The sequence below is a fragment of the Otolemur garnettii genome, unplaced genomic scaffold (assembly GCF_000181295.1).
Source record: "Otolemur garnettii isolate 467f Iridium unplaced genomic scaffold, OtoGar3 scaffold00100, whole genome shotgun sequence".
NCBI lineage: Eukaryota > Metazoa > Chordata > Mammalia > Primates > Galagidae > Otolemur > Otolemur garnettii.
Window position 1 is genome coordinate 3817277 of NW_003852495.1, and position 23661 is coordinate 3840937.

Here is a 23661-nt window from a genome sequence, read left to right on the forward strand (position 1 = left end):
AAATACCATTTCCTAAATAAAAGGAATAGTTCCTTAGACAAAAAGCTGATTTCAAGGTCTGGGGGAGGAAATGCACAAAAAATGAGCTGAAATATCTTGTCATAATGGACAGTGAAGAAATTATTACAGACAACTAAAGAGCTGTATCAGTAAGACTTGAGTCAAACTTTAATTAAAAAGGCTTCACTGGTCAAACACAGAACAATTTTATTATGAATGGATTGAAACTCAAATATAATGAAATACATGAGCTCAGACTAACACTGGGAAGAAAAATCTCTAATGGTTACTGATGGAGAAAGCTTGGGAACCAACTCACTATTCTGATAACTAGTGGATTTAGGTAAGATTAAAGATCTTAACAATGATCATCCTTTGCCTTTATGATTTAATCCACGTTTGTCAAATTTAATAAATGAGAAGATTTTCTATACAGTTTACCAGTTAGTAATGAAGGAATAGTAAAATAAAAGTATCATTTTTGCATCCTCCTAAATGAACTAATGACTCCACAAATTCCTTATCAACAGCTGCTAACATCACAAGAAAAAGATAGTCTAGCAAAAACAAACAAAAAATCAGAACCTAGAATCTGAATAAGGATCTAGATCCCACTACTAAATCATAGGAAAAGAACAGGTAAAGGAGAATGCTGAATGACTATAGGAATAAAGTCAGTTAAATCAAGACTATGTTCTTTTTAGCAAAGTATCTCAAGAATGGAAGAAAAAGTATCCAATGTACAACAGCCCTATTATGAAACTAATTTATAGCTTTCATGTGAAAGCTATAACCTAATTATAGCCTAAGACTATGGGGAGGGGGTTGGATGGGTGGAGGGAGGGTGATTCAAGGGATCACCTCTATGGTTTATCTTACAAGGGTACAAGTGAATCTTTCTAAAAGTAAAATATAAACAGCTTAACACAATAACTAAGAAAATGACATGAAGGCTATGTTAACCAGTTTGATGAAAATATTTCAAATTGTATACGAAAACACCACACTATACCCCATGATTGCATTAATGTACACAGCTATCGTTTAATAAAAAAGAAAGAAAGAAAGAAAAAGACTACATGAAACTTTTTAGGACACACAACATTTTTTTTTAATCCAACAAATAAATTGCAATAGGAAAAAAGGTTAGAAAAGATATTACAGATTGAAGAGGAATAAGAGACATATCAAGTAATAACAATGTATAGGCCTTGTTTGGATCCTTTGATTTAAACAAACTGAAAAGCAAAACAAAAGATAAAGTTCTGATAAAACCGCGAAACTGAACAACCAGATATGTATTATTAAATAGTTATTATTAAATTGTGAGAAAATTAACTCCAGTTCTCTTTTTTTAGTCTTTAACTTTTTTTTTTTTTGAGACACAGTCTTACTTTGTTGCCCTCTATAGAGTGCTGTACAATCATAGCTCACAGCAACCTCAAACTCTTGGGCTCAAGCAATTCTCTTGCCTTAGCCTCCTGAGTAGCTGCAACTACAGGTACCCACACAACACCCCAGCTATTTTTAGAGACGGGGTCTTGCTCTTGCTCGGCTGGTCTCAAACCCGTGATCTCAGGCAATCCACTCACCTTGGCCTCCCGGAGTACTAGGATTACAGGTAAAGAGTCTTTAATTTTTAAAGATAAATACTAAAATGTTTCTTAAAAAAGTAAAAAAAATACACTGGTGGAATACTTACATTATAAGCCACATAAGACCATTTGGACACTTTTACTGGAACCCACATAGATGTTCCTTAAGGAAAAGGAAATTAATTTATTTGCCCTGTTTGGTTTTTATATTACTTTCTTTTAAATTTTTCTGGTGAAATACTTACCATAATAAAGAAATTGTTACCTGAATATTGGCTATTAAAACAGAAAACCTAGTAACATGTTTTCTCTATGCTCATTACCAACTCTAGCATTCATATCAAGTATTACAAATCTGTTTAATGTCTTTAACTCTAGAAATTATCAGTGGAAGGAAATAAATGTTTCATTTCCCCAAAAAAGTAGGGAAATGAATTAAGTAGGATTTAACAGGTATAATTTTCTTTATTTAAAAGAAAATTTTTTATTTATTTTTTATTTTTTATTTTTTATTTTTATTTTTTAAAAAAATCACATGGGTGATTGAAAAGATCAGAATAACTGAAAACTGAGAAAATGAAAGGAGTCAAGAATAAAATAGTATTTATTTTATGTGACTTTCAGGAAAATAGAAACATTTAACTAAAAATCTTCTATTTGTAATGTTATTTATAGGACTAAATTTTTACCAGTAATATCTCACAAGTTCCTTTTCTGCTTTATTCCTTCCTAACTAGGCATTGCACTAGTACCAGCACCATATAGGGAAATTAATAATATATAATAGGATCATAACACTTGGAAGTATCATAGTTTCAGAGACTTTGCTAATAATAAACTTCCATTTTTTTTTGAGACAGAGACTCACTCAACCTTGGTAGAGTGCTGTAGTATCACAGCTCACAGCAACCTAAAACTCTTGGGCTTAAGCGATTCTCTTGCCTCAGCCTCCCAAGTAACTGAGACTACAGGCACCCACAATATCACCCGGCTATTTTTTAGGTATAGTTATCATTGTTGTTTGGCAGGCCTGGGCTGGATTTAAGCCCGCCAGCTATTATGCTATGCTATTAAGTATGAAATGTCCAATTTCCTTAAGTACTAAGTTTGATAACTGATATCTCTGTCATTTCATTTTGACACTTGTTATTTTACTTTTAATACTTTTATTGTGAAGGTACATCCTAATTTTTTTCACATGCACATTTTGGCTTGTGATTATATTTCAATTTTTTTTTAACAGCAATTTTTGTAAAACCATAGGTAAGGCAAAAACTCGTATTTTTTTTAATTTATTTTTTATTAGGTCGTAATTGTGTACATTAATTCTATCATAGGATATAGTGTGTTGCTTCCATATTACAGATAGCTTATATTACAGAATGTGGCTAAGGAACGATGGTTTGAGAAGTTCGTTCTGGTAATTTTAACTTTGAAAATCAGCCATGAGGGTCACCTGAGACCAAAGTGATAATAATGGGTTGAAAGATGTGTGAAAGTAAATCCATTTCTATTGCTAGTGAATTATCAATAAAGGTTGATGTTGCCTATTTTGAAGTATTGGACCATTTGAAACAAATCAGCAAAGTAAAGAAGCTGAATAGATGGGTTCCACATGAATTAAAGGAACGTCAAAAGAGAAAACTGACTTGAAGCTTGCCTTTCTTTGCTGTCATGACATAAAGGTGAACCTTCTACACCGTATTGTTATGTGTGTTAAATAATGGATTCTTTTTGACAATTGTAAGCATTTGGCACAATAGTCAAATAAAGATAAAGTCCAAAAACATGGTCCAAAACTGAATATTCATCAAAAAAAGCTAATGGTGTCTGTCTGTGGTCCAGTGCTGGTATTATTCACTACAGCTAGTCAAGTGATTACAGCAGGTATCCACTGCAAACAATTGGACAAAATGACATGGAGACTTGTGATTAAGCAGCTGAGACTGGGCAACAGAGATGGCCAATCCTCCTGCAAGACAATACTCAACCCCATCGTGCACAAACAATGCTGCCCAAACTGTAGGCTGGAGTTGGAAACTCTGTCATGCACTATAGTCACTAGTCTTTGGTGAAGTTTTACTTCATCCACGCTTTGGACCATTTCTTCCAAGAAAAAAAGCCCATTCTCAAACAGCTCTGGAAAACAGAGCTGACCTCATCACAATTTGCTCTCCAGGTTTCTACACTGCCTGCATACACAAGCTACTGTTAAGACAGCAAAACCGTGTCGCAGTTTACGCACACACTTTGATTAATTGTACTGCTTCTTATTTGAGATATAATAAACTAAACTTCTGATTTGAAATTGGACATTTCACATTTAATGACCTAATAAAAAGAATACTAAAAAATTTCACATAAAATATGTTATTACTACCAACCTGTTAAGTCAGAAATTATAGCTGGATTTTCCTCAAACTGTTTTGAAGGATGTCTTATAAAGTGGTGATTCAAAACCGACAATTTCTTCTTGGAATTTTGAGTTATCTAGAAAGAACATTGATAAATTATGTATCAGTTTACATAGTATATCTATTGTAATAGTTCAATGAAACATTACTTCAAGTAATAATGACAAAAGCCAGCTTTTACTTACTCTCAGCCAGGTAGTATTCTAAGCACTGAACGTGCTATTAACTTATTTAATCATAAGAACTTTAAGAGATAATAACCTTTTTCTATGCATTTTAAATACGAAGAAACTAAAGCATAGAGAAATTAAGAAACTTGCCCAAATTCACACAGCTATTATGAGTCTGGGCAGGGATTCAAACTCAGTCATTCTGGCTCTAAAATCCATGCTTTAATTTTTATGCAATAATACCTGTCAAATAACAGTTAAGACTAAAACCTTATAAAGATATATAGAATCAGAAGAGAACTTAAGAGATTCTCTGGTCTAGACATGCCTACCCATCAGTTTCCAAACTCAGACCAATGCCAATCCCACAACACAGAATCCACTGGTCACTAGAGAAAATATAAATTATCAGCTGTTCTTCCCTCGAAACTACTTTCTTCTACTGACTGCTTTTTTAATTTTTTTAATAGCCTAGCACAATAAAAAGTTGGCAACTAAATGTCAGTCCCTCCCTTAAAAAAAAAAGAGTACTAGCATATAAAATCCATTTGGAATCTATCATTATTCAACTTGCTAGTTTAATGAAGACTTTATAGGTAAATTATTTTCTTAGCAACAACACAGTGAGATAATTACAACAAAATGACAGTGAGGACTACATCTACTGAACATTTCCAGTTGTTTAGGAAGTCACCCACTATTTGAGCATTTCTAATTTGCTACTTTGTAAGACAGTATGTTCCAATTTATAAGACAATATTCAAGGAAAATGATTTATCTGTTATAGAGCAAATCATCTGATTCCCCTACTTTGACATCTTAGACTGGGGCCTTCAAAAATTGGAGGACTGTTATACCCTATCCAAACAAAATATTTCTTCTATAAGTTAAACAACTTCCAATATATCAATGGTTATATATGTATGTATCCATTAATCTGCCCATGTTCACAGAGCTATCAACTGTGTTTCATGGAACTCTTTTAGCATCCTGATTGCCTCTGGATAAAGTCTGTTGCTGTCCTTCTTAAATGGTATGCAAAGCAGAACATAGTTCTGTAAGTATGGCCTAAGTAGAGTGGAAGACAGTGGAACTTTTAATTCATTGATGCAAATTCTGTATTTCAAATAACTCATGACCATACTAAATTAGTTTGATTTTTTTACAATTATTCTCATCTGTCTGTAATCAATTACAAGCCATAAGTCCATCTACCAAAACCTTAATTAATCAGGACTCTACTATCCTTACTCACTTTCTAGGCAATCTATCTACTCACAAGATTTTAGCTATGACTTTTTTGCTGCTAATCACCAAAAATTAGTCTCTAATTCTGATTCCTGTCTTAGCACCATGTTTGGAACTAATTAGGCTTTGAGTTATAGTTATTCCATATGTATATTCTGCAATCATCCTAGAATATATGCTTCTTGAAAGTCAGTAATCACATTCTAAGTTTTGATTTTCTAGTATTTAGTCAATTACATATAAGAAGTTTGTTAAGCAGAACTCAGTTTAATAAACAGTATGATACATTTTTTTCAGTGTCAGAGTTTTACTCTGTTGCCCAGGCTGGAATGCAGAGGTACATTCATAGGTCACTGTAACCTCAGACTCATGGGCTCAAGTGATCCTACCACCTCAGCCTCCTGAGTAGCTAGGACTACAGGAGCATACTGCCATACCTGGCTAATTTTTTATTTTTTTAGAGATAGGTTTTATTTTGTTGCCCAGGCTGGTCTTGACCTCCAAATCTTAAGCAATCCTCTGGCCTTGGCCTCCCAAAATACTAGGATTACCGATGTGTGCCGTGGCACGTGGCAACAGTACTATATTTTGATTCATAGTACAGTTATCACAAATTTCTCATTTGCCCCATAAAATTGGTCAGTAAAATATTTATGCATTCAGAATTATAATTTATTACATACTAGTATTACTAGAGTTTTTCTCATCAGAGGGGAGTTAATGGAAAAACATGATTTTATTTATTAAAATTAGTTTTATACCCAATTTTTTTTTATTATACCTGAGGTATAGCTATTTTCCTGCTAGCAGACAAGAAAGAGATAAAAGAGTAATGTGATATTCTGTAAAGGACACTTTAATTTCCATATGCTTTGCTAAATGAATAACCTGGAAAATGACTAGTCTGAGGAATACACTGCAAAATCTGTTAGAGATTCACTGGTTACAGTTAAGGTTTTTCCTAAGTCTACCAAATGTCAGTTCAAGTAAGAACTAGTCTTGCCATTTTAATTGATTCTATTATGACATCTACTCATTCTCTCACGTAGACTTAAAACTTTTGCCACAGTTTAGCTTAATAGTTAAAACAATGTTCATAAACCAAAAAGTGTTTGTGTTCCATGACCAACTCATAGTGTTAACTCCATAAAGTTTATTTACTTCAATAAACATACTAACAGTGTAGAATCTCAAAATGATTTAGATCTTCAGGAGAGAGCTAAGTATCTATGATTCTAATAGTGGTTATACAACTTTCTGAAGAGTTATGGAAAAAATATAGACACTTCTCACTATCCCTGAAGTGAACACCCTCCAGGGGAAAGGTTCTTTCCCCAGTAATAAGAAAAGGGGCCACTGTCACCGGTCTCTCAAAGAATTGTAGCCTTCAGAGGAAAGAATCAAAAAAATACCTGGGCTGCAATATTTTGCCATAATGAAAAAAGATTATCTAAGCAATAAGAATTTTTTTTTCTCTAAAAGAAGCCAGAGCCATAATCTGGAAACATATTTCCATGGAGAAAGAGGATCTGTGGTGAAAGACTAAAATGAATAAGGCCAATTTGTTGCCAATTTAAAGTTAACAATTTAAACTCTGTCAATTTTGTAGAAATTCTTGATTCCTGCTATTTTCCTGCTAGCAGACAAGAAAGAGATAAAAGAGTAATGTGATGTTCTGCAAAGGACACTTTAACTTCCATATGCCTTGCTAATTGAATAACCTGGAAAATAACTAGTCTGAAAAATACACCGCAAAATCTCATTATAGAGAAAGCTCAACTTACAGAAGTACATAATATAAGTTCTGGTGAACTTGAATTACTCAATAAATGGATATACTTTGATTTCATCAGAAAGTTAAAGATATGCTTTTAAAAACATGGCTCAAAAATGTCTAATAAGCTTTGGAGACTGAAGTGAGAGGAACACTTGAGCCTAGAGATTTAAGTCCAGCCTGGGCAACACAGTGAGATCCCATCTCTTAAAAAAAAGTCTATTAAGATGTATCATGGTGCTTACATTACTAAGGGAAAAATTATAAAATAGCTTGTAAGAAGTATTTTACTTAAGTTAAAAAAAAAGTAAGAAGGACATATATCAGACTTTAATGGAATATATGTCAAACATTAAAAGTAAGAAGGATATATATCAAACTTCAGACTGGGGGAAATTTAAGGTCCTTTCACCTTTATATTTTCATTGCATCTTTATGAACCACAAAAACATTTCCATTTTGGAACCAATTAAAATGTCATAAGGTAGTGGCTTTTATTTTATTTTCGTTGAAATAAAAAAAAGGCATTAAATCCATAATTTCTGTAACAAAAGCTTTAACTTTACTGAAATAATTTTTAGTTTAAAAATACATACTTGTTTAGTATCAGCATCAATAAGATCAAAGAATGCTCGAACTGTAGTCAATTGCAACTGTTTACACCTAAAGAACAAAGTATTACAAATGAAACTTTTAAAAACATATATTATTCATCCAAGCTTGCACAATTTTATTATTTAATAGAAAACCTGCATTTCTATTAATGCTGTAAACTCAAAAATAATTACCAATAATTTTTATTGTTAATAAATAATAAATTGTTAATGATAACATTTTTGTTTATAATAAATATTTAATAAATGATAAATATTGTTTATAAACAATAAATTTATTATTAAAAATAAAAACATACCTTTTAAAAGTTGAAACCTATACAAATAAATCTAATTAAATCTTCCTGGATGTTTCAGATTGCATGTGAAAACCCCACACTGTACCCCAGAAGCGCATTAATGTACATAGTTACCATTCAATTAAAAAAAAAAAATCTTCCTGGATATTATGAAAGAATTGTCAGGGTCCTTCTGTCTTCCCTTCCTTACCTGCCCTAGCTACAGACATACATCTGCCTAATACATACATCTATCCCCTTCTTACTTGGTTTTCCACATGCTGCTCCCTAAAACAGTCACTACTGCATCATATCCCTGAGTATGGTTATTGGCCAGGAGTTCAGAAAGTCCTACCACAAGTGCGTTTGATTCTCCCCAACTAGGGCAAATTCTAAAACTTTGGTAGCTGACATTAGCTTCATTTGAGACTGATGCTACTGGTTCTTCAGGAAATGATTTTGTAAGTTGTCAAGGGAACTTTGCTCAAACTGAGATAAGAACCAAAGTTAGAGTTCTAAGCTCTCAAATAAATCTTTCTCCTATAGCCTTATTTAATTATGAATAAAGTTTAAGAAAGTTAACCAATTAATCACTGCATTGGTGCAAAAAGAGGACCACAACAAATCATCAAAATAAATTAGACAAGTATTAACTTACCACACAATGGAGAGGTGATCTGTTGAAACCCAGGTCTTGGGCACTGCTGAACTCTAAAAAAAGAAAAAAAAAAATCAAAGTTAAGAAAAGCACATTTATTAGTCCCTAAGAGGTTTAAAATTCTTATAATCTAATACTCAGATACTCATTAGTTTCACTATATTATGATGTGTAGACATTTAAAAATGATAAATTCTCCTATAATTCCTAGCACTCTGGGAGGTCAAGGTGGGTGGATCACTTGAGCTGAAAAGTTAAAGACCAGCCTAAGCAAAAGTGAGACCCTCCATCTATGCTAAAAATAGAAAAACCAGCCAGTGTTACTGTGGGAACCTGTATTCTCAGTTTCTGGGGAGGCTGAGGCAAGAGCATCGCTTTAGCCCCAAAATTTAAGGCTGCTATGAGCTAGGACGCCTCAATACTTGATCCAGGGCAGAGAGTCGGACTCTGTCTCAAAAAATAAATGAATACATAAAATAAAAATGATACATTCTTATAAAAAATGATCCAAATATGTTCAGATTTTCCTGCATAAAATAACATAATTTTCTCTAAATGCTTTTACTGGTAAATCAGCTTAAATTGCCCTTTAAAAATTATTAAAGCATCCACAGATTCTTTACTGAAGTTTAATATCTAACTTCTTAATTATTCTTATGAGAGGCTGAGTTAAGATTCTTTAATAAATCATAATTTACACATAAGGTAAAACAGATATTTTGGTAATTTCAGTTTTGACTAAACTACCACTTAACAGATTAAAAGATGTTACTTTTTCATCAGTGGTGTACCTGGGAAATACCTGTATCTAGGAAGATTTTTCAAAATAAATATGCCTGATTATAATTCTGAAGCTACCAAATCAGACTCTTATAAGTGAGGCCCAGGCTTACTATTCTGAAAAGATGATTAGATGATTAGAATGTGTTGGTCTAGTTAAACGAGACATAAGGGCAAAAGGCTCCTCAAAAACATACCTATTTGCATAAGGCTTCCTAATAATGACACAGCACCCTTCGCAACTAAAGACTCCTTTCCACACTAAGTAATGATCTTTTTGTGAATAGTATCTTACACACAATAGGGGCTCATTAATTAAATCTGATTTTATTTTTCACAGCCCCTCTCTCTGCACTATCAAAAGCAAAATGAGCTGCCATCACCAGAACTGTCAAAAGAAAATGGAGACTGATGGCATAGATGCAGGATAATTTAGAGGCCTAACATGCCTCTCTAATAAGTGAACTAAAAAAGGGGGAGTAATCATAATGTCTAAGGTATAATTATCACCTTTGTACTTTGTGAATAACAGGTCTTTGGGTTCAAGGTTCTGAAGTGGGAAGAATCTATAGCTTATTTGGTGAATTTATAAGCACTTGATGTATTCAGAAATTACTGCTGATGGCTTACTAAAACTTGGATTGTATTATTATAGTAGTGAAACCCAAACAATTATGGTCTCTAACTTAAATGATTCCTCAAGTCCCAATGGATGTAAATGTCATTTAAGTGTTCCTGAGATAATCATTCAAAAGTTGTCACTTCTTTTTAAAGTCTTTTTTTTTTGCAGTTTTTGGCCAGGGCCGGGCTTGAACCCACCACCTCCGGTCTATGGGACCAGCACCCTACTCACTGAGCCACAGGTGCCACCCAAAGTTGTCACTTCTTAATAAGTGTTTTTGAAAAGTAAATACACATGTAGATATACGAAAGACTATAAGACTATCTGGAGGCTAAAAAAAATAAAATTCAGTTTATTTAACAGCCAGCTTTAAGAGTATTACATAGCAAAATATTTTCCTCAGAGATACAGAAGTCAGCAATACAAGCTTTTTTGAAAGCAACACAGATGGATTAGAAAAAATAGGGAAATGTATGCATACATGGAAGATTAAAAAGATCAAAGTTCTTAAAAAAAAGCCTCAAGATGTGGTATCAATACAGTATCATGTTGCAGACAAAGTCTAGGAAATAAGTTAAATCTAATTTTATATGACTAAATAAAAGTGTTATCTGTGTTAACTAAAAGTTGACATTTAGCTTTTTAAGGACTTCCTGCAAATATCTGCCCAAAATATTTAACACCAAATAATAAGACCCATGCCACAAATAATGAAGGTTAATAGATTTACTAATTTTAGTTGCAAAGCTATTCTGGCTAAATCCCAATTCCTCCAGTTATAAGAAAATGGTAGGCAACAGCAGAATAGCTTCATAATTTTTGTTCTATGTACGGTAAGCATTCAGTAAATACCTATTTAATGAATGAACAGCAATCTAAGGTAGGGTAACAGTAGATGAGATGAAAAAAGGAGTATTTAGATGAACAAAGGAGTATTTATAACTATGAAACAGTGACTTTCTAGAACTATCTTCTAAAAAGCAAAAGGAATGGGCATACCACATTCTATGGATTTTCTCTTCAGAAAATAAGTTACATTTGGAGATGATGTATATACTGAGTTAAGAAGATCTTAACTGAAGACTTCGAGGTTAGGTTAAATATACAAAAAAGAAGTCCTAAAAGGAAACTTGAACTCACTTTACATAGGTTATGTATCCCAGTTAAAGACCAAATACTTGATGTCCTAGCAGGGAAGAATAAATAGCAAATTAATCAATCAGGGTTCTATTTATACTGACACTATCAAAGCTAATCATTTTAAAATTGGTAACCTTCAATCAAGCTAAGCATCCACAGATGCTTAGGCATCTGATATTCTACTACTATTGCATATAGTATAACACTCAGATGTAACTTGATTCCCTTAGACTTCATACTTCCTTACATTTGCAACTCTATTTGATGGATAGGCTCTTATTTTGGACAAGAAACAATTACCCCTCAAATAAAGAGTCATTTTCACAAAGTTTCTAAGGTCCTTTTTAATGTCTATGGACATAACCATCCATGACTAGGCCCTCCCAACACATCGCTATTCATTTATTCATAGTCTCATTCTCTCTCTCTCTCACCCATACACACACAGGTACAACAGTCCTAAACCACCAACTCAGTAGTTATTATCAGTATTTCTCCTTTCTTATTCCACTGTGCCTATTACATGACTATTTCAGTAGAATCTTAAAAAAGATTACCACAACAGATAAGGCACTGGTATGATGGCTTAATTTTGGTAGAAAAGTCAGTCCTGAACGAACTTGGTAATCCCGGAATCCTCCAGCCACAGAAAGTGTGGTTAAATTTATGTGTTGAGCATTTAGAATCCAATAGTTGTTTATAGTCATATAAAAATCTGGTGGGGAATAAAAAAAGAGATGTTAAAAAGGAATAGTCATTCCCTATAACAATATCTATACAGAAATACTAATAATTTAAATTTCTGCTTAACTCCTATGCTCTATAAACTGTTATTTACATTTCTCTATTCTGAGTAAAATCAGTATGTTTACATATTCCTGTTTCCCATTAAAGTACAAATACTAAGAGCTACTAAAACTATCAATAAAGAAAAAAGCTATTGAAATCTTACTAGCTTTGACAAGTCCACAGACAACCATATTTCTACACCTCACAGGACAACGCTTGCTTATGAGTCACACAATATAGCAAGGGGAAAAAAACTCTAAAATTCTTCCAGTGGGAGGAATTTACTATGCCAAAGCATTGTAGATATTTATGGTATTGGTTTGGTGGTATATGTATATGTTGAAATCTGTCAAATCATACAATATGTGAAGGTTTTATGTATCAATTACCCTCAATAAAGTAACTTAACCAAAATAGTTATAGACCCTTCTCATCATGGCAGTGTCCCTACTAATAAGGGCTTAGCAATTTTTTACTGTGACCAACCACTTTCACACAAAGTACTATTTAAATTCTTGTAATATGATCAGAACAATACCATTGATATTAGTCTTAGGACTATGCCGCTATGGAAAATCTCAGAGTTAGGATTCTATACATTTAGTGTAAGAAGTAGTTCAAAGGAAAGAATTTGCTAACAATTTTTCACTTTGTTTATGGAAGTGAGAAAACTTTATCATCAGTGCCAAGGCAGGGGAGTTCTCATTTCTTTTTCTGATTATCAAAACTTGGCCAAGTGCAGTGGCTCATGTCTGTAAGCCCAGACATGGAGACTGAGGTAGGACTGCTTGAGCTCAGGAGTTTAAGATCATTCTGAGCAACATATCAAATTCCTGTCTTTACAAAAAATAGAAAAATTAGCCAGGTGTGGTGGCATGCATCTGTAGTCCTAGCTATTTGGGAGGCTGTGGCAAGAGGATCACTTGAGCCAATGAACTCTAGTACTCTAGCCTGAGCAATAGAGTGAGACTTTATCTCAAAAAACAAACAAATAAAATACATTTTTATTCTGCATTTGATCCCACTCAGGTCTTCAAACATTTGGTATAGCAAGCTTCTCTAACTAAAGATCTCAGCAATATTTATTTACACTGCCACCAGGCCAATCCAATCATAATATCTGGAGGGCCTGGCCTCTGAGTAACAATGTGGTATACACGCTATATGCCTAAATACTTACAAGTCAAAAATCCAGCTAACAGATTGTTAAATATATTTTCCCTCACTATCTTGACAAATGTTATCACTGAAATAATCTGGAAGAATTTTCAGACACCTCAGAGCTGAATACTGAGTTTTTGCAGCACAGGAAGAGCAGATTCCTGGGCCTTTACTATTCAATCCTCCTCTTCTCAACCCAATTCCACCCTGCATCACAAGGTCCTCATGTGCACATCCACACTCTGTCTGAACTTCCTGAAGACCACTGAGCTATAACTCAAGTTTAGGACTATACATACCTGCCCCTAGGAGGACAAAGGCATGTAAGAGACCCACATAGGCCCTGGAAGTAGGCCTGGGTTATATGGGTAAGAAAAGTCTGCAGGCCTGTTGGTTACCTGGATCATGGTCAAGAAAGTAAAGGCATGAGCTCTAAGTGGGGAAACTTAGTCTGTATACTTCCTATGGTATAGGGAAGGACAGGTCCAGGGCATGGCCCTCTAAAATGCAGAGTCCAGTATAGGGCCTCTTTCCCCCTACTTAAGGTATTTCTGCCAAATATATACAGAGAATCTACTTCTGAAGGTCATAGGGATCTCCATCTCTCAAAACCTAAATACTTGTGGCTCTTTTGTTTTCTTCATTCTAATTCTGAGTTACTTAAATAAACATAGAGTAAAGAGAAAAGATTACAAGGAAAGCATCCTAAGCCTTTTAGAAACAGACCATCGCCATCTTTCAAAACAATAAAACCTGAAAATTCATTCCTCAAAGAATTTGTTAAAATCTATTTAAGTCATTTTATTTATTTATTTTTTTGAGACAAAGTCTAACTTTGATGCCCTTTGAGGAGTGCCCTAGCATCATAACTCACAGCAACCTCAAACTCTTAGGCTCAAGTGATCTCTTCAGTCTCCTGAGTAGCTGGGACTACTGGCACCTGTCACAACATCTGGCTATTTTTTTCTTAGAGATAAGGTCTTTTGAACCCACGAGCTCAGGTAATCCACCTGTCTTGACATCCCAGAGTGCTAGGATTATAGGCGTGAGCCACCACTCCCAGCTTTAAATCATTTAAATTTAATTTACATGGCTCATCTATATATACCATGCAAATGCAATAATACAAAGAGTTCTCAACTATTGTGACAAGTACTATGACTTTGGCCTTTGATTTTTTTTCTAAACCTATGGTCATTTTGATTACTACAAGTAATACAATAGATTTAAACAACTTCAATTATAAAATTAAACCTTTCTGCTATTAAAAGATTCCTACAGGCAAACTTTTAAATGTAAAACCAAAGCCAAATCTCCTAACAAGTATTGTTGTGTCAGATACCTCTAGCAAATAAATTATGCCTTGGTAATGTTGTTAAGATGGGCACTTTAGAAACTACTTCAGTTTATAGTCAATGGAGGATATTTCTCACTTAACTAGAAACAAAGTTCTCATCAAAATGAAGATAATGCAAATTTTGATAGAAAGTTGTAAATTTACTGTTCAAGAAGAAAAATTCTTTCTCAAGGTTTTCTTCTACAAGGTTTTCTTCTTATATAATATTCCTTAAGCAATGAAGATAATCTTTGACTTTAACAAAAGTTGAAACAGTAGGCATTTAATTCTTATTCTGTGACATTATCACTATTTAGATGATACCAATCATAAACCACTACTGTTCATTCAAAATTTCCTGAAATACTATAGTATAATCCATAGTTTTATTTCCTTTGCTATAGTAATGCAGGTCAATTAAGAAGCAGCACAGCATGCAAAGGTTAAGAGCACAGGCCCAGGAACAAGTTTGTCAGGGTCAAATACTGGCTCAACTACTTTCTTCCCCTATGACTTTGTCAAGAACTTCATCTTGCCCTCTTTTTCAAGCCATAAACAAGAGAATAATGGTGCCAACTTCACAGGACTGTAGTGAAGATTAAAGGTGGTAATACACCATGTGAAATTCTTTAATATTGCCCAAAATATAATAAAACCTCAATAAATATTAGCAATTCTACCTCACCAAGTATTAGCATACCTATTTTTTAAAAACAAGACATTGCTGTTGTACTTAAATACTATTCTATTCCAAATAAGTATAAAAAAGAAGTTTAGACACATCTTAAGAAATAGGGAATCAGGCTGGGTATGGTAGCTCATTCTGGGAGGCCCAGGCAGGTAGACAGCCTAAGCTTGTGGGTTCAAGACCAGCCTGAGCAAGAGCAAGACCCTGTCTCCAAAAATAGCAGGGTATTGTGGCAGGCACCTGTAGTCCCAACTACTTGGGAGGGTGAGGCAAGAGGATCTCTTGAGTCCAGGAGTTTGAGGTTGCTGTGAGCTATGATGTCATAGCACTAAACTGCTGGGCAACAGAGTGAGAACTGGTCTAAATAAATGAATAAATAAATAAATAAGGAATCATCCTTGAGAATAATTAAACTGAAACTATTATCTAGGAATTATAAAATGCATGTCAACCACATTAAGATGCTACGACAGAAAAAACTAACAATAGTTTCAATTATAACTCTAAGGTGAAATAGATAAACAAGGATGCTCAAACTTGGAAGTCGAGCTACTTCACACATGGATAAATATGTACCATATCTTGAATATGTTATTTTGAACAGCAATAGGAGGTTGTTAGTGTTTATGTAATAGTACTCACCTGTAATGAAACGGTCTAATGGCATCACAGGAGCAACATGAGGCGTGGCTTGTGTAATGAGAAGATTTATCAAATCTTGTTTAAAATTTTTAAGTGTAAGCAATGCTCTTGCAACAAGGCCACCCATAGAATGACCAATTATTGCCACACTTTTTGGAGCAAATTCTTGACCCTATTAAAACAAATCACCATGGCATAATTAGTCTTGGTACTATAATAAAAATACAAAATATTCCCTTCTATATGAGTAAGTTTATAGAAAAAAAATTATTTATATAACCTTTCATCATAAGGTATAGAAATATATTCTTGTACAGTTTAAATTGGTGTATAGATACTATTTTGTGTTCTGCCAAATATTTTTATAGGTATACCTTGGTTTCCTAAGCCCAAATTGGAATACTGGTCTAATAAATCATGTTTGGACCATTTGTTATGCTGAATTTAATCTGAGGAGTAATATTTGGAATATATCAGAATATTAGGTTTTACAAAACATAAGAAATCAGATATTCATCTGAAACTAAAAATATCACAAAAAACCCAAGACAATTATAACTGCCATGGCAATATACTACCTTATTATAATGCTATCTCCTGTTTTATCTAATCATTTTCCTACTATGCATATAGGTTAAAAAATAAAACAGCATTCTAAACATTTATTTGCTGACAATTACATATTTCATTTTTAAAATAAGTATTGCTTTTCCAAAAATCTTTGTCTTCACCAGCAGCCTCAGTTCCACTATCAACCTTTTGTTCATCACCCCACACATTGATCCTTCACATGTGCTTTCTCTCCTCCAAATAAATTGGACTTTGTGCAGAAAGAATTAATATAGCAGGCCTGAGACTGCTATCCTTAGAATGGACTGCAAGCAAAGCTGGCTCATGGCTGAAGTATGAAACCTTATAATTTGGGGGGGGGGGGAAATTCCCACCATTCTGTAAATTAGTATTTTTCAACTTTTTTTTTTAATCACACAGCACACTTGAACCTATGGCTAAACTTAGTGACACACTTAAATTATGTTAATCAAAACAAGAGTTAAAAAAAATGTGTACTTTGAACTTCTTTCAAAAGTAATTTAATTAATGATCTTTAAAAATCTTTGAGGGACACTTAAGATCTTCTCACAGCACACCAGTGTGCTTTGTGATGCACACCAGTTGGAAATCACTGCTATAAATGATAAGAATGGCTAACTGTACCTAAACTGTTAGGGTAAACGATATACTTTATGCTGAATGGCTACTGTCCTTCAGGCTGGAATTTGGTATGTGCTAGACAGAAGATGTCTACATGATAACCCTCTAATAAAAACCTTGCGCACTAAGTATAATGAGTTTCCCTCCTAGACAAAAGTTAACACAAGTCACAATTTGTGGGGTAGGAATTAAGTGCATCCTGTGTGACTCCCCTATGAGACGATTTCTGGAAGCCTGCAACTAGTTTCCTCTAGATTTCGTCCATGTACTTTTTCCCTTTGCTGATTTTGCTTTCTATCCTTTCACTGTTATAAATCATAACCGTAAGTCAACTATATGCTGACTCTGTGAATCCTCCTAGCAAATCTTCAAACCTGTAGATAGTCTTGGAGATCACTGGCATAGACCTAATCTTACCAAAAGCTAACCTCTGCAATTAGGCTCTGAAGTTATTCACTTTGGCCTTCTCAAGTACATAATTCTAGAAATTCTTTCCATTTTTTAAACATGTATCATTACAATTCACTCTGTACAAGATTTACATTAGTGTATAAGTATTCTATTATTCTCCATTAAAAAAGATAAACACATGCCTGTAACTTCAGTGCTTGGCAGGCTGAGGCAGGTGGATTGCCTTAGCTCACGAGTTCGAGACCAACTTGAGCAAGAGTGAGACCTCATCTCTAAAAAATAGCCAGGCACTGTGGCAGGCACCTGTAGTCCCAGCTACCTGGGAGTCTGAGGCAAGAGAATTCCCTGACCCCAAGAGTTTGAGGTTGCTGTGAGCTAAGATGCCATGGCACTTTACCAAGGGTGACCAAATGAGACTTTGTCTCAAAAAAAAAAAAAATAAATAAAATAAACAACTGTTTTTTAACTCTCATTTCCCCCTGTGAGGGCACTTTCTCTACATCTCTCTATAGGAAAACTCTTTGAAAACAATATATACAGTACTTGCTGTCTCCAGTTTCTCAACTTCCACGTACCCTTAAATCCATCCCAATTAGGTTTTCACCTCAACACTCCACCAAAACTGCTCTCGCCAAATCATGAAGGAATTTAATAATCCATTTTTTTTTTTTTTTTTTTTTTTTTGAGACAGAGCCTCAAGCTGTCCCCCTGGGTAGAGTACCGTGACATTACAGCTCACAGCAACCTCCAACTCCTGGGCTCAAGCGAGTCTCCTGCCTCCGCCTCCCAAGTAGCTGGGACCACAGGCGCCCGCCACAACGCCTGGCTATTTTTTGGTTGCAGCTGTCATTGTTGTTTGGCGGGTCTGGGCTGGGGATTCAAACCCGCCACCTTAGGTGTATGTGGCTGGCGCCTTAGCCGGTTGAGCTATAGGCGCCGAGCCTAATAATCCATTTTTAATCCTCATCTTATTTGACCTATCAACATCATTTAACATAGCTGATTACTTCTTTCTTTGAAATATTTTGCATGGTTTCCTTAACAACGAACTCTCCTAGTTCTACTCCTACCTCACTGGCTACGCTTTTTCAGTTTCTGTTGCTGGTTACTTCTCGTCTCTCTTCATTTCTTAAAACTGGAGAGACCCAGGCCTCAGATTTCAGATCACTTTTACAACTATTAGTATGTTGACACCACTGGTAATCTCATCTAACCTCAGGGCTTTAAATCTATCTATACAGAGTGAACCCTCATTATCTCCAGACTGGACCTCTCCTTTTAAAATCTAGTCTTGAACTCCACCTACACAAAACTATGCAAGGAATATCTAATATGTACCTCAAACTAAACGTGTCTAAAATCTGTTCCTCTTACATTCTTCTCTATCAGTTATTGGCAATCCCTATCTTTCCAATTGTTTAGTCAAAAAACCTGTAGTCACTCTTAACTCTTTTCTTCTCACATTGCTCCTCCATATCTGATCTGTCAGCAAATCTTGTTGCTCAACCTTTAAGATTTACAGCAATTTGACCACTTCTCATCACTCCAACTGCTACCAACTTGATCTAAACCACCTTTATGTCTTGCCCAAATTACTGCAATAGCCTTCTAACTGGTCTCAGCTTCCACCTTTACATCTCTTCTGTTTATCCTTAAAAGCAGACAGAATGATACTGTTAAACTTATATAAGAACATGTTATGCCTCTACGCAAAAACCTTTGTAGTGGTTTTCTGTACCAATCCAAATAAAAGGCAAAATTCTTAATATTTCCCATAAAGCTCAACAATCAGTCTGCTACCCTTTAACTTCTCCTACCAACTCACTCTGTTCCAGCCATACCAGTTTCCTTGTTTTTCCTCAAATACAGCATGCATGTCCCTGGTCATGTATTTGTTTCCTGTACTCTACAGTATTCTCTTTCCATATAGCCAACTAGGTCACTCCCTCATGTATTTGATATGTATTAAACTGTCTGCTTCTCAAAAGAGGTCTTCCTTGAGCACCCTTATTTATCATAGTAATCCTCTCCCTTAACTGCCTAGCTCCCTTTTCTGTTTTCTTCCTGGAATTTATAATCATATAAGATTATATGTATGTTTCTTATGAAACATGTTTATTATCTATGAAGGCTTGGATTTCTGTTCACTGTTATATTTACTTAAAAACTCATAATGAATGAGGTTTCCTCTACCCAGAATGTCCTCTCTCTTTCCCACACATAACTCCTAACCATTTAACAAGATTTAGTTGTCCTCTAACTCCTAAAGTACTTGTTTATGACAGGAATCTTACTTTCAAAAAGCCTCAACTTTTAAAAAGTTTATTTTTTTATTATAAATGTTATATATAGCTCATTTCTTTTTCTCATCTAACTGCTCTGGCTAGGACTGCCATTACTATAATGCATTTTTTTGCAATAAAAACTTTTTTTATTGTTTTTTAATCAATTAAGAAAAAGGACAGGGCAGTGCCTGTGGCTCGAAGGTGTAAGGTGCCGGCCCCATATGCTGGAGGTGGTGGGTTCAAATCCAGCCCTGGCCAAAACCACCAAAAAGAAAAAAAAGTACAAAAATGATAGAGTTCCCATATGTCCCTTTATCCAACTCCCTTGATGTTCACACTTTATACAACCAAAATTGGAAATTAGCATTAATATAACAGTATTCACTGAACTGCAGATCTATTTTAAATTTCATCAGTTTTTTCTCTCATGTACTTTTTCTTTTTCAAAATTCCATCTAGTACCCCCACCTTGCATTTATAATTATCTCTTAGTTTCCTCTGATCTGTGATAATTTTTAGTCTTTCCTTAATATTTTATGACTTTGATACTTCTGAAGTTATTTTATAGCTATCTCTCAATCTAGGTTTATCTGAAGTTTTCTCATGATTAGAATGAGGTTACGAACTTTTAGCAATAAAACCACAGGAATGATGTGTTCTCCTCTGTGCATCATGTCAAGGGGGTTCATGGTATCACAGTTTCTGCGGAGATGCTCCATTTGTTTCTTTGTTATCGGCATCCTTTAGTTTTAAATCCTTAACTCTGCTTGATACTTTTGAGGTTTACATTCAAGCATTGTTAAGATGGAGACTAAAGTACAAGTTGTTTACTCATGGCTAGAAGCAGAAACCTATACCAGTGGTTTTTAGGAAATGCACTACACTCCTAATTTACATATAAAGTTTAAAACTTCCCTGAATTTGCAAGAAAAGTTTCTTGAAAATTCAACTTAAACTTCAAAATCACCATTGAGTTCAAAACAATCGAATCCCCCAAAATAAATTAAAAAAACCAAATTTGTGCCATCTTTGCTTTAACTGCCATATAAACAAATATATGATTTAAAATATACTGAGTCCCTTAAGAAAAAATGTTTGTTGTACCACTATTGATTTGCATGCTTATCTCTTACCTTATAGAGTTTAAGAATTGTCTTAATGCATTCATGTACAAACTTGGTCTGCTTCTGAAGACTTCCACCATACAGTGCCACCAATTCTTCATTGAAGTTCACACTAAAGAAGTCAAAGTGGTACTTGAAGTCAATGTCTTCTGCTTTTCTAAGGGCAATAGAGCCAACAGAACGAACTGCACAGGAAAAAAGTTTAATGCAAATTAAATAAAATTTTAGAAGTTTCATCCAGTGTTTCTTCAAAGTCTCTTAATAAATAACTTTATCTCATATCACGAATATAAATCATCTTATTTTAGGATGAAAGTCACTAATAGTGTCAATTTAAAAAAATAAACTAACCTAGCAACTTTATGCCTTAAACACAGTAAGTATGCCCTAAATATTTTCAAAATGAAATAAGTAAATAACAAGGGAACAGGTCACTCATTCTCTACTGGCTTTCCTTTTAGTAGGGGCAACACTAGCTAAAAGAGAAGGGAAGGATTCTTTGAAGCATGAGAAACAAATTTGGGACACTTACTTAGGATGTTAAGGAGAAGGTTCCCATAAGAAATGTCTGCTCATCACTTGGTTTAGATATCCATGCTTAATTTGTCTCTTTCTCTTACACATGAAATCCAATCCACCAGTAAGTTCTGCCTTGCTCCACCTTCCAAATATATCCCCAGTTGGAGATTCTCACCATTTCTACCACTACCTTCCTAATCCAACCACCACGATCATCTCCTACATGAACTACTCTAATTGTTTCCTAACTGGTCTCTCTGCTTCCACTATTTTTACTGCTGTTTTCCAAACCCTTTAACAAATTTTATTATTAATGGATTACATTAAGTGGCATAAAAATTGAGGCATAACATTTAGCAAACAAAACACCTGTTTGCCATTCCATCTTTTAAGAACATATACTATAACACTATAATTCACATACAATTTTCAATGGTTTTTAGTATATTCACCACATCTGGTATATATTGTACAATCATCTCTGAAATATAATGTCAGACATTTTTTAATGACTTCAGAAACAAAATCCTGTGCCCATTAGCAGTCACTCCCCATTTCCCAACTTCTCTTAAGTCCCTGTAAGCACTCATCTTTCTGTCCCTATGGATTGGCCTTTTCTAGACAACTCCTTCATAGATAGGGTCATCTAATACATGATCTTTTGTGACAGGCTTCTTTCACTCTTCATAATATTTTCAAGGTTCACTCATGTTGCAGCATGTATCTGTAACTCATTCCTCTTTATTACTGAATACCATTCCTTTGTAGGGACTTCATATTTTACTCATCCATTCAACAGGTGATGAACATTTACATTGTTTCCACCTTTTGGTTATTATGCATAGTGCTGCTATGAACATTTATATACCGGTTTTTGTGTGAGTGTATGCTCATTTTTCTTGCATAGACTCCTAGGAGTGAAATTTCTGGGCCACATAATAGTTCTATGTTTAATACTGTGAGGAACTGCCCAAATGTTCTCCAAAGTGGCTGTACCATTTTACATTCCCACCAGCAATGAAAGATATGACATTTTCAATGTCCCCACATCTTCATCAATACTTACTTTTTAAATTATAGCTATCCTAGTAAGTATGAATTGCTACCTAAATTTTTTTTCTGAAATCACTTTTATTTCTAAGTATTGAGGTGGTTACATGGATTGCTTTTGTAATGCCTGAATCACAGATTAAGTGTGCCCATCATTCTACTATTAGGTTTTTGCCCCTCCCCTCCTCCTGGTATCTAATTTTGATTTGCCTTTCTCTGGTGACTCCTGACCTTGAGCTCCTTTCCTGCTTCCACTCTTGCCCTTTCATAGCATGTTCCTTCAACAGCAAAGGCAGAGCAATTATTTTTTAAAGTAAATCACATCTACCAGACTGGTTAACATTTTTAAATTTGTCAAGAATGTAGAGCAAAGCAATGTATGATGTGTTGCTTGTGGGAATATAAGTTAGCATAATCAGTAAAGATAAAAGGATATATACATAACCTGTGACATGGAATTACACTGAAGTACACCTTTTACAGAAACATGGATTTATATACTCCAAGATACATAGAGAAGAATATTATTTTTAATTGCCAATACATGTAAACAACTCAAATGTCTAAAGACAAAATAGAAAGACTAGAGTAAGGAAAAAGAATGAATCACAGCTCATACAACAATTTGTATGAATTTTAACGACAATGCTGAATAGAAGAAGCCAGACACAAAAGAAAACATACTGAAGAACTATTTATATCATGAAATTTAAAAACAGTTCCAAATAAACAGACTCTATTATAGAGAGATGCATACTTATGTACTACAACAATAAAGTTAAGGAAATTAGCACCTACAACAATTGTGATTATGTTCAGAAACAGGGAACAGAGTTTTAATAATCAAAGGGTTGCAGGATGCTGCCCATCTTCTACTTCTTGATCTGGGTTTTGGATCTGTGGGTGTTCACTTGATAATAACTTTTAACTATCTATATTCTATGTATTTCTCTGTATATGTGTAAAATTTCAAATATAAGCATTAACATAGAATCAGATTATATCATTTCTTATCCAAAACTTTCCCATCATGCTTAAATCAAAAGTCAAAATCTTTTTTTTTTTTTTTTTGAGACAGAGCCTCAAGCTGTCCCCCTGGGTAGAGTGCCGTGGCATTACAGCTCACAGCAACCTCCAACTCCTGGGCTCAA

At 34.4% G+C, this 23661-nt stretch overlaps 1 protein-coding gene across 1 annotated transcript in view; it reads right to left on the bottom strand.

The window, feature by feature from the left end:
- Positions 1-23661, bottom strand: part of PGAP1 (post-GPI attachment to proteins 1) — a 79195-nt gene that overhangs the window by 45812 nt on the left and 9722 nt on the right. The window contains exons 3-9 of the mRNA XM_003796075.3: positions 20951-21126; positions 15910-16081; positions 11851-12008; positions 8752-8804; positions 7798-7864; positions 3980-4085; positions 1703-1758 (exon numbers count right to left, since the gene is read on the bottom strand). Coding sequence (XP_003796123.1) covers positions 1703-1758; positions 3980-4085; positions 7798-7864; positions 8752-8804; positions 11851-12008; positions 15910-16081; positions 20951-21126 — 788 coding nt within the window. The remainder of the gene's footprint in view (positions 1-1702; positions 1759-3979; positions 4086-7797; positions 7865-8751; positions 8805-11850; positions 12009-15909; positions 16082-20950; positions 21127-23661) is intronic.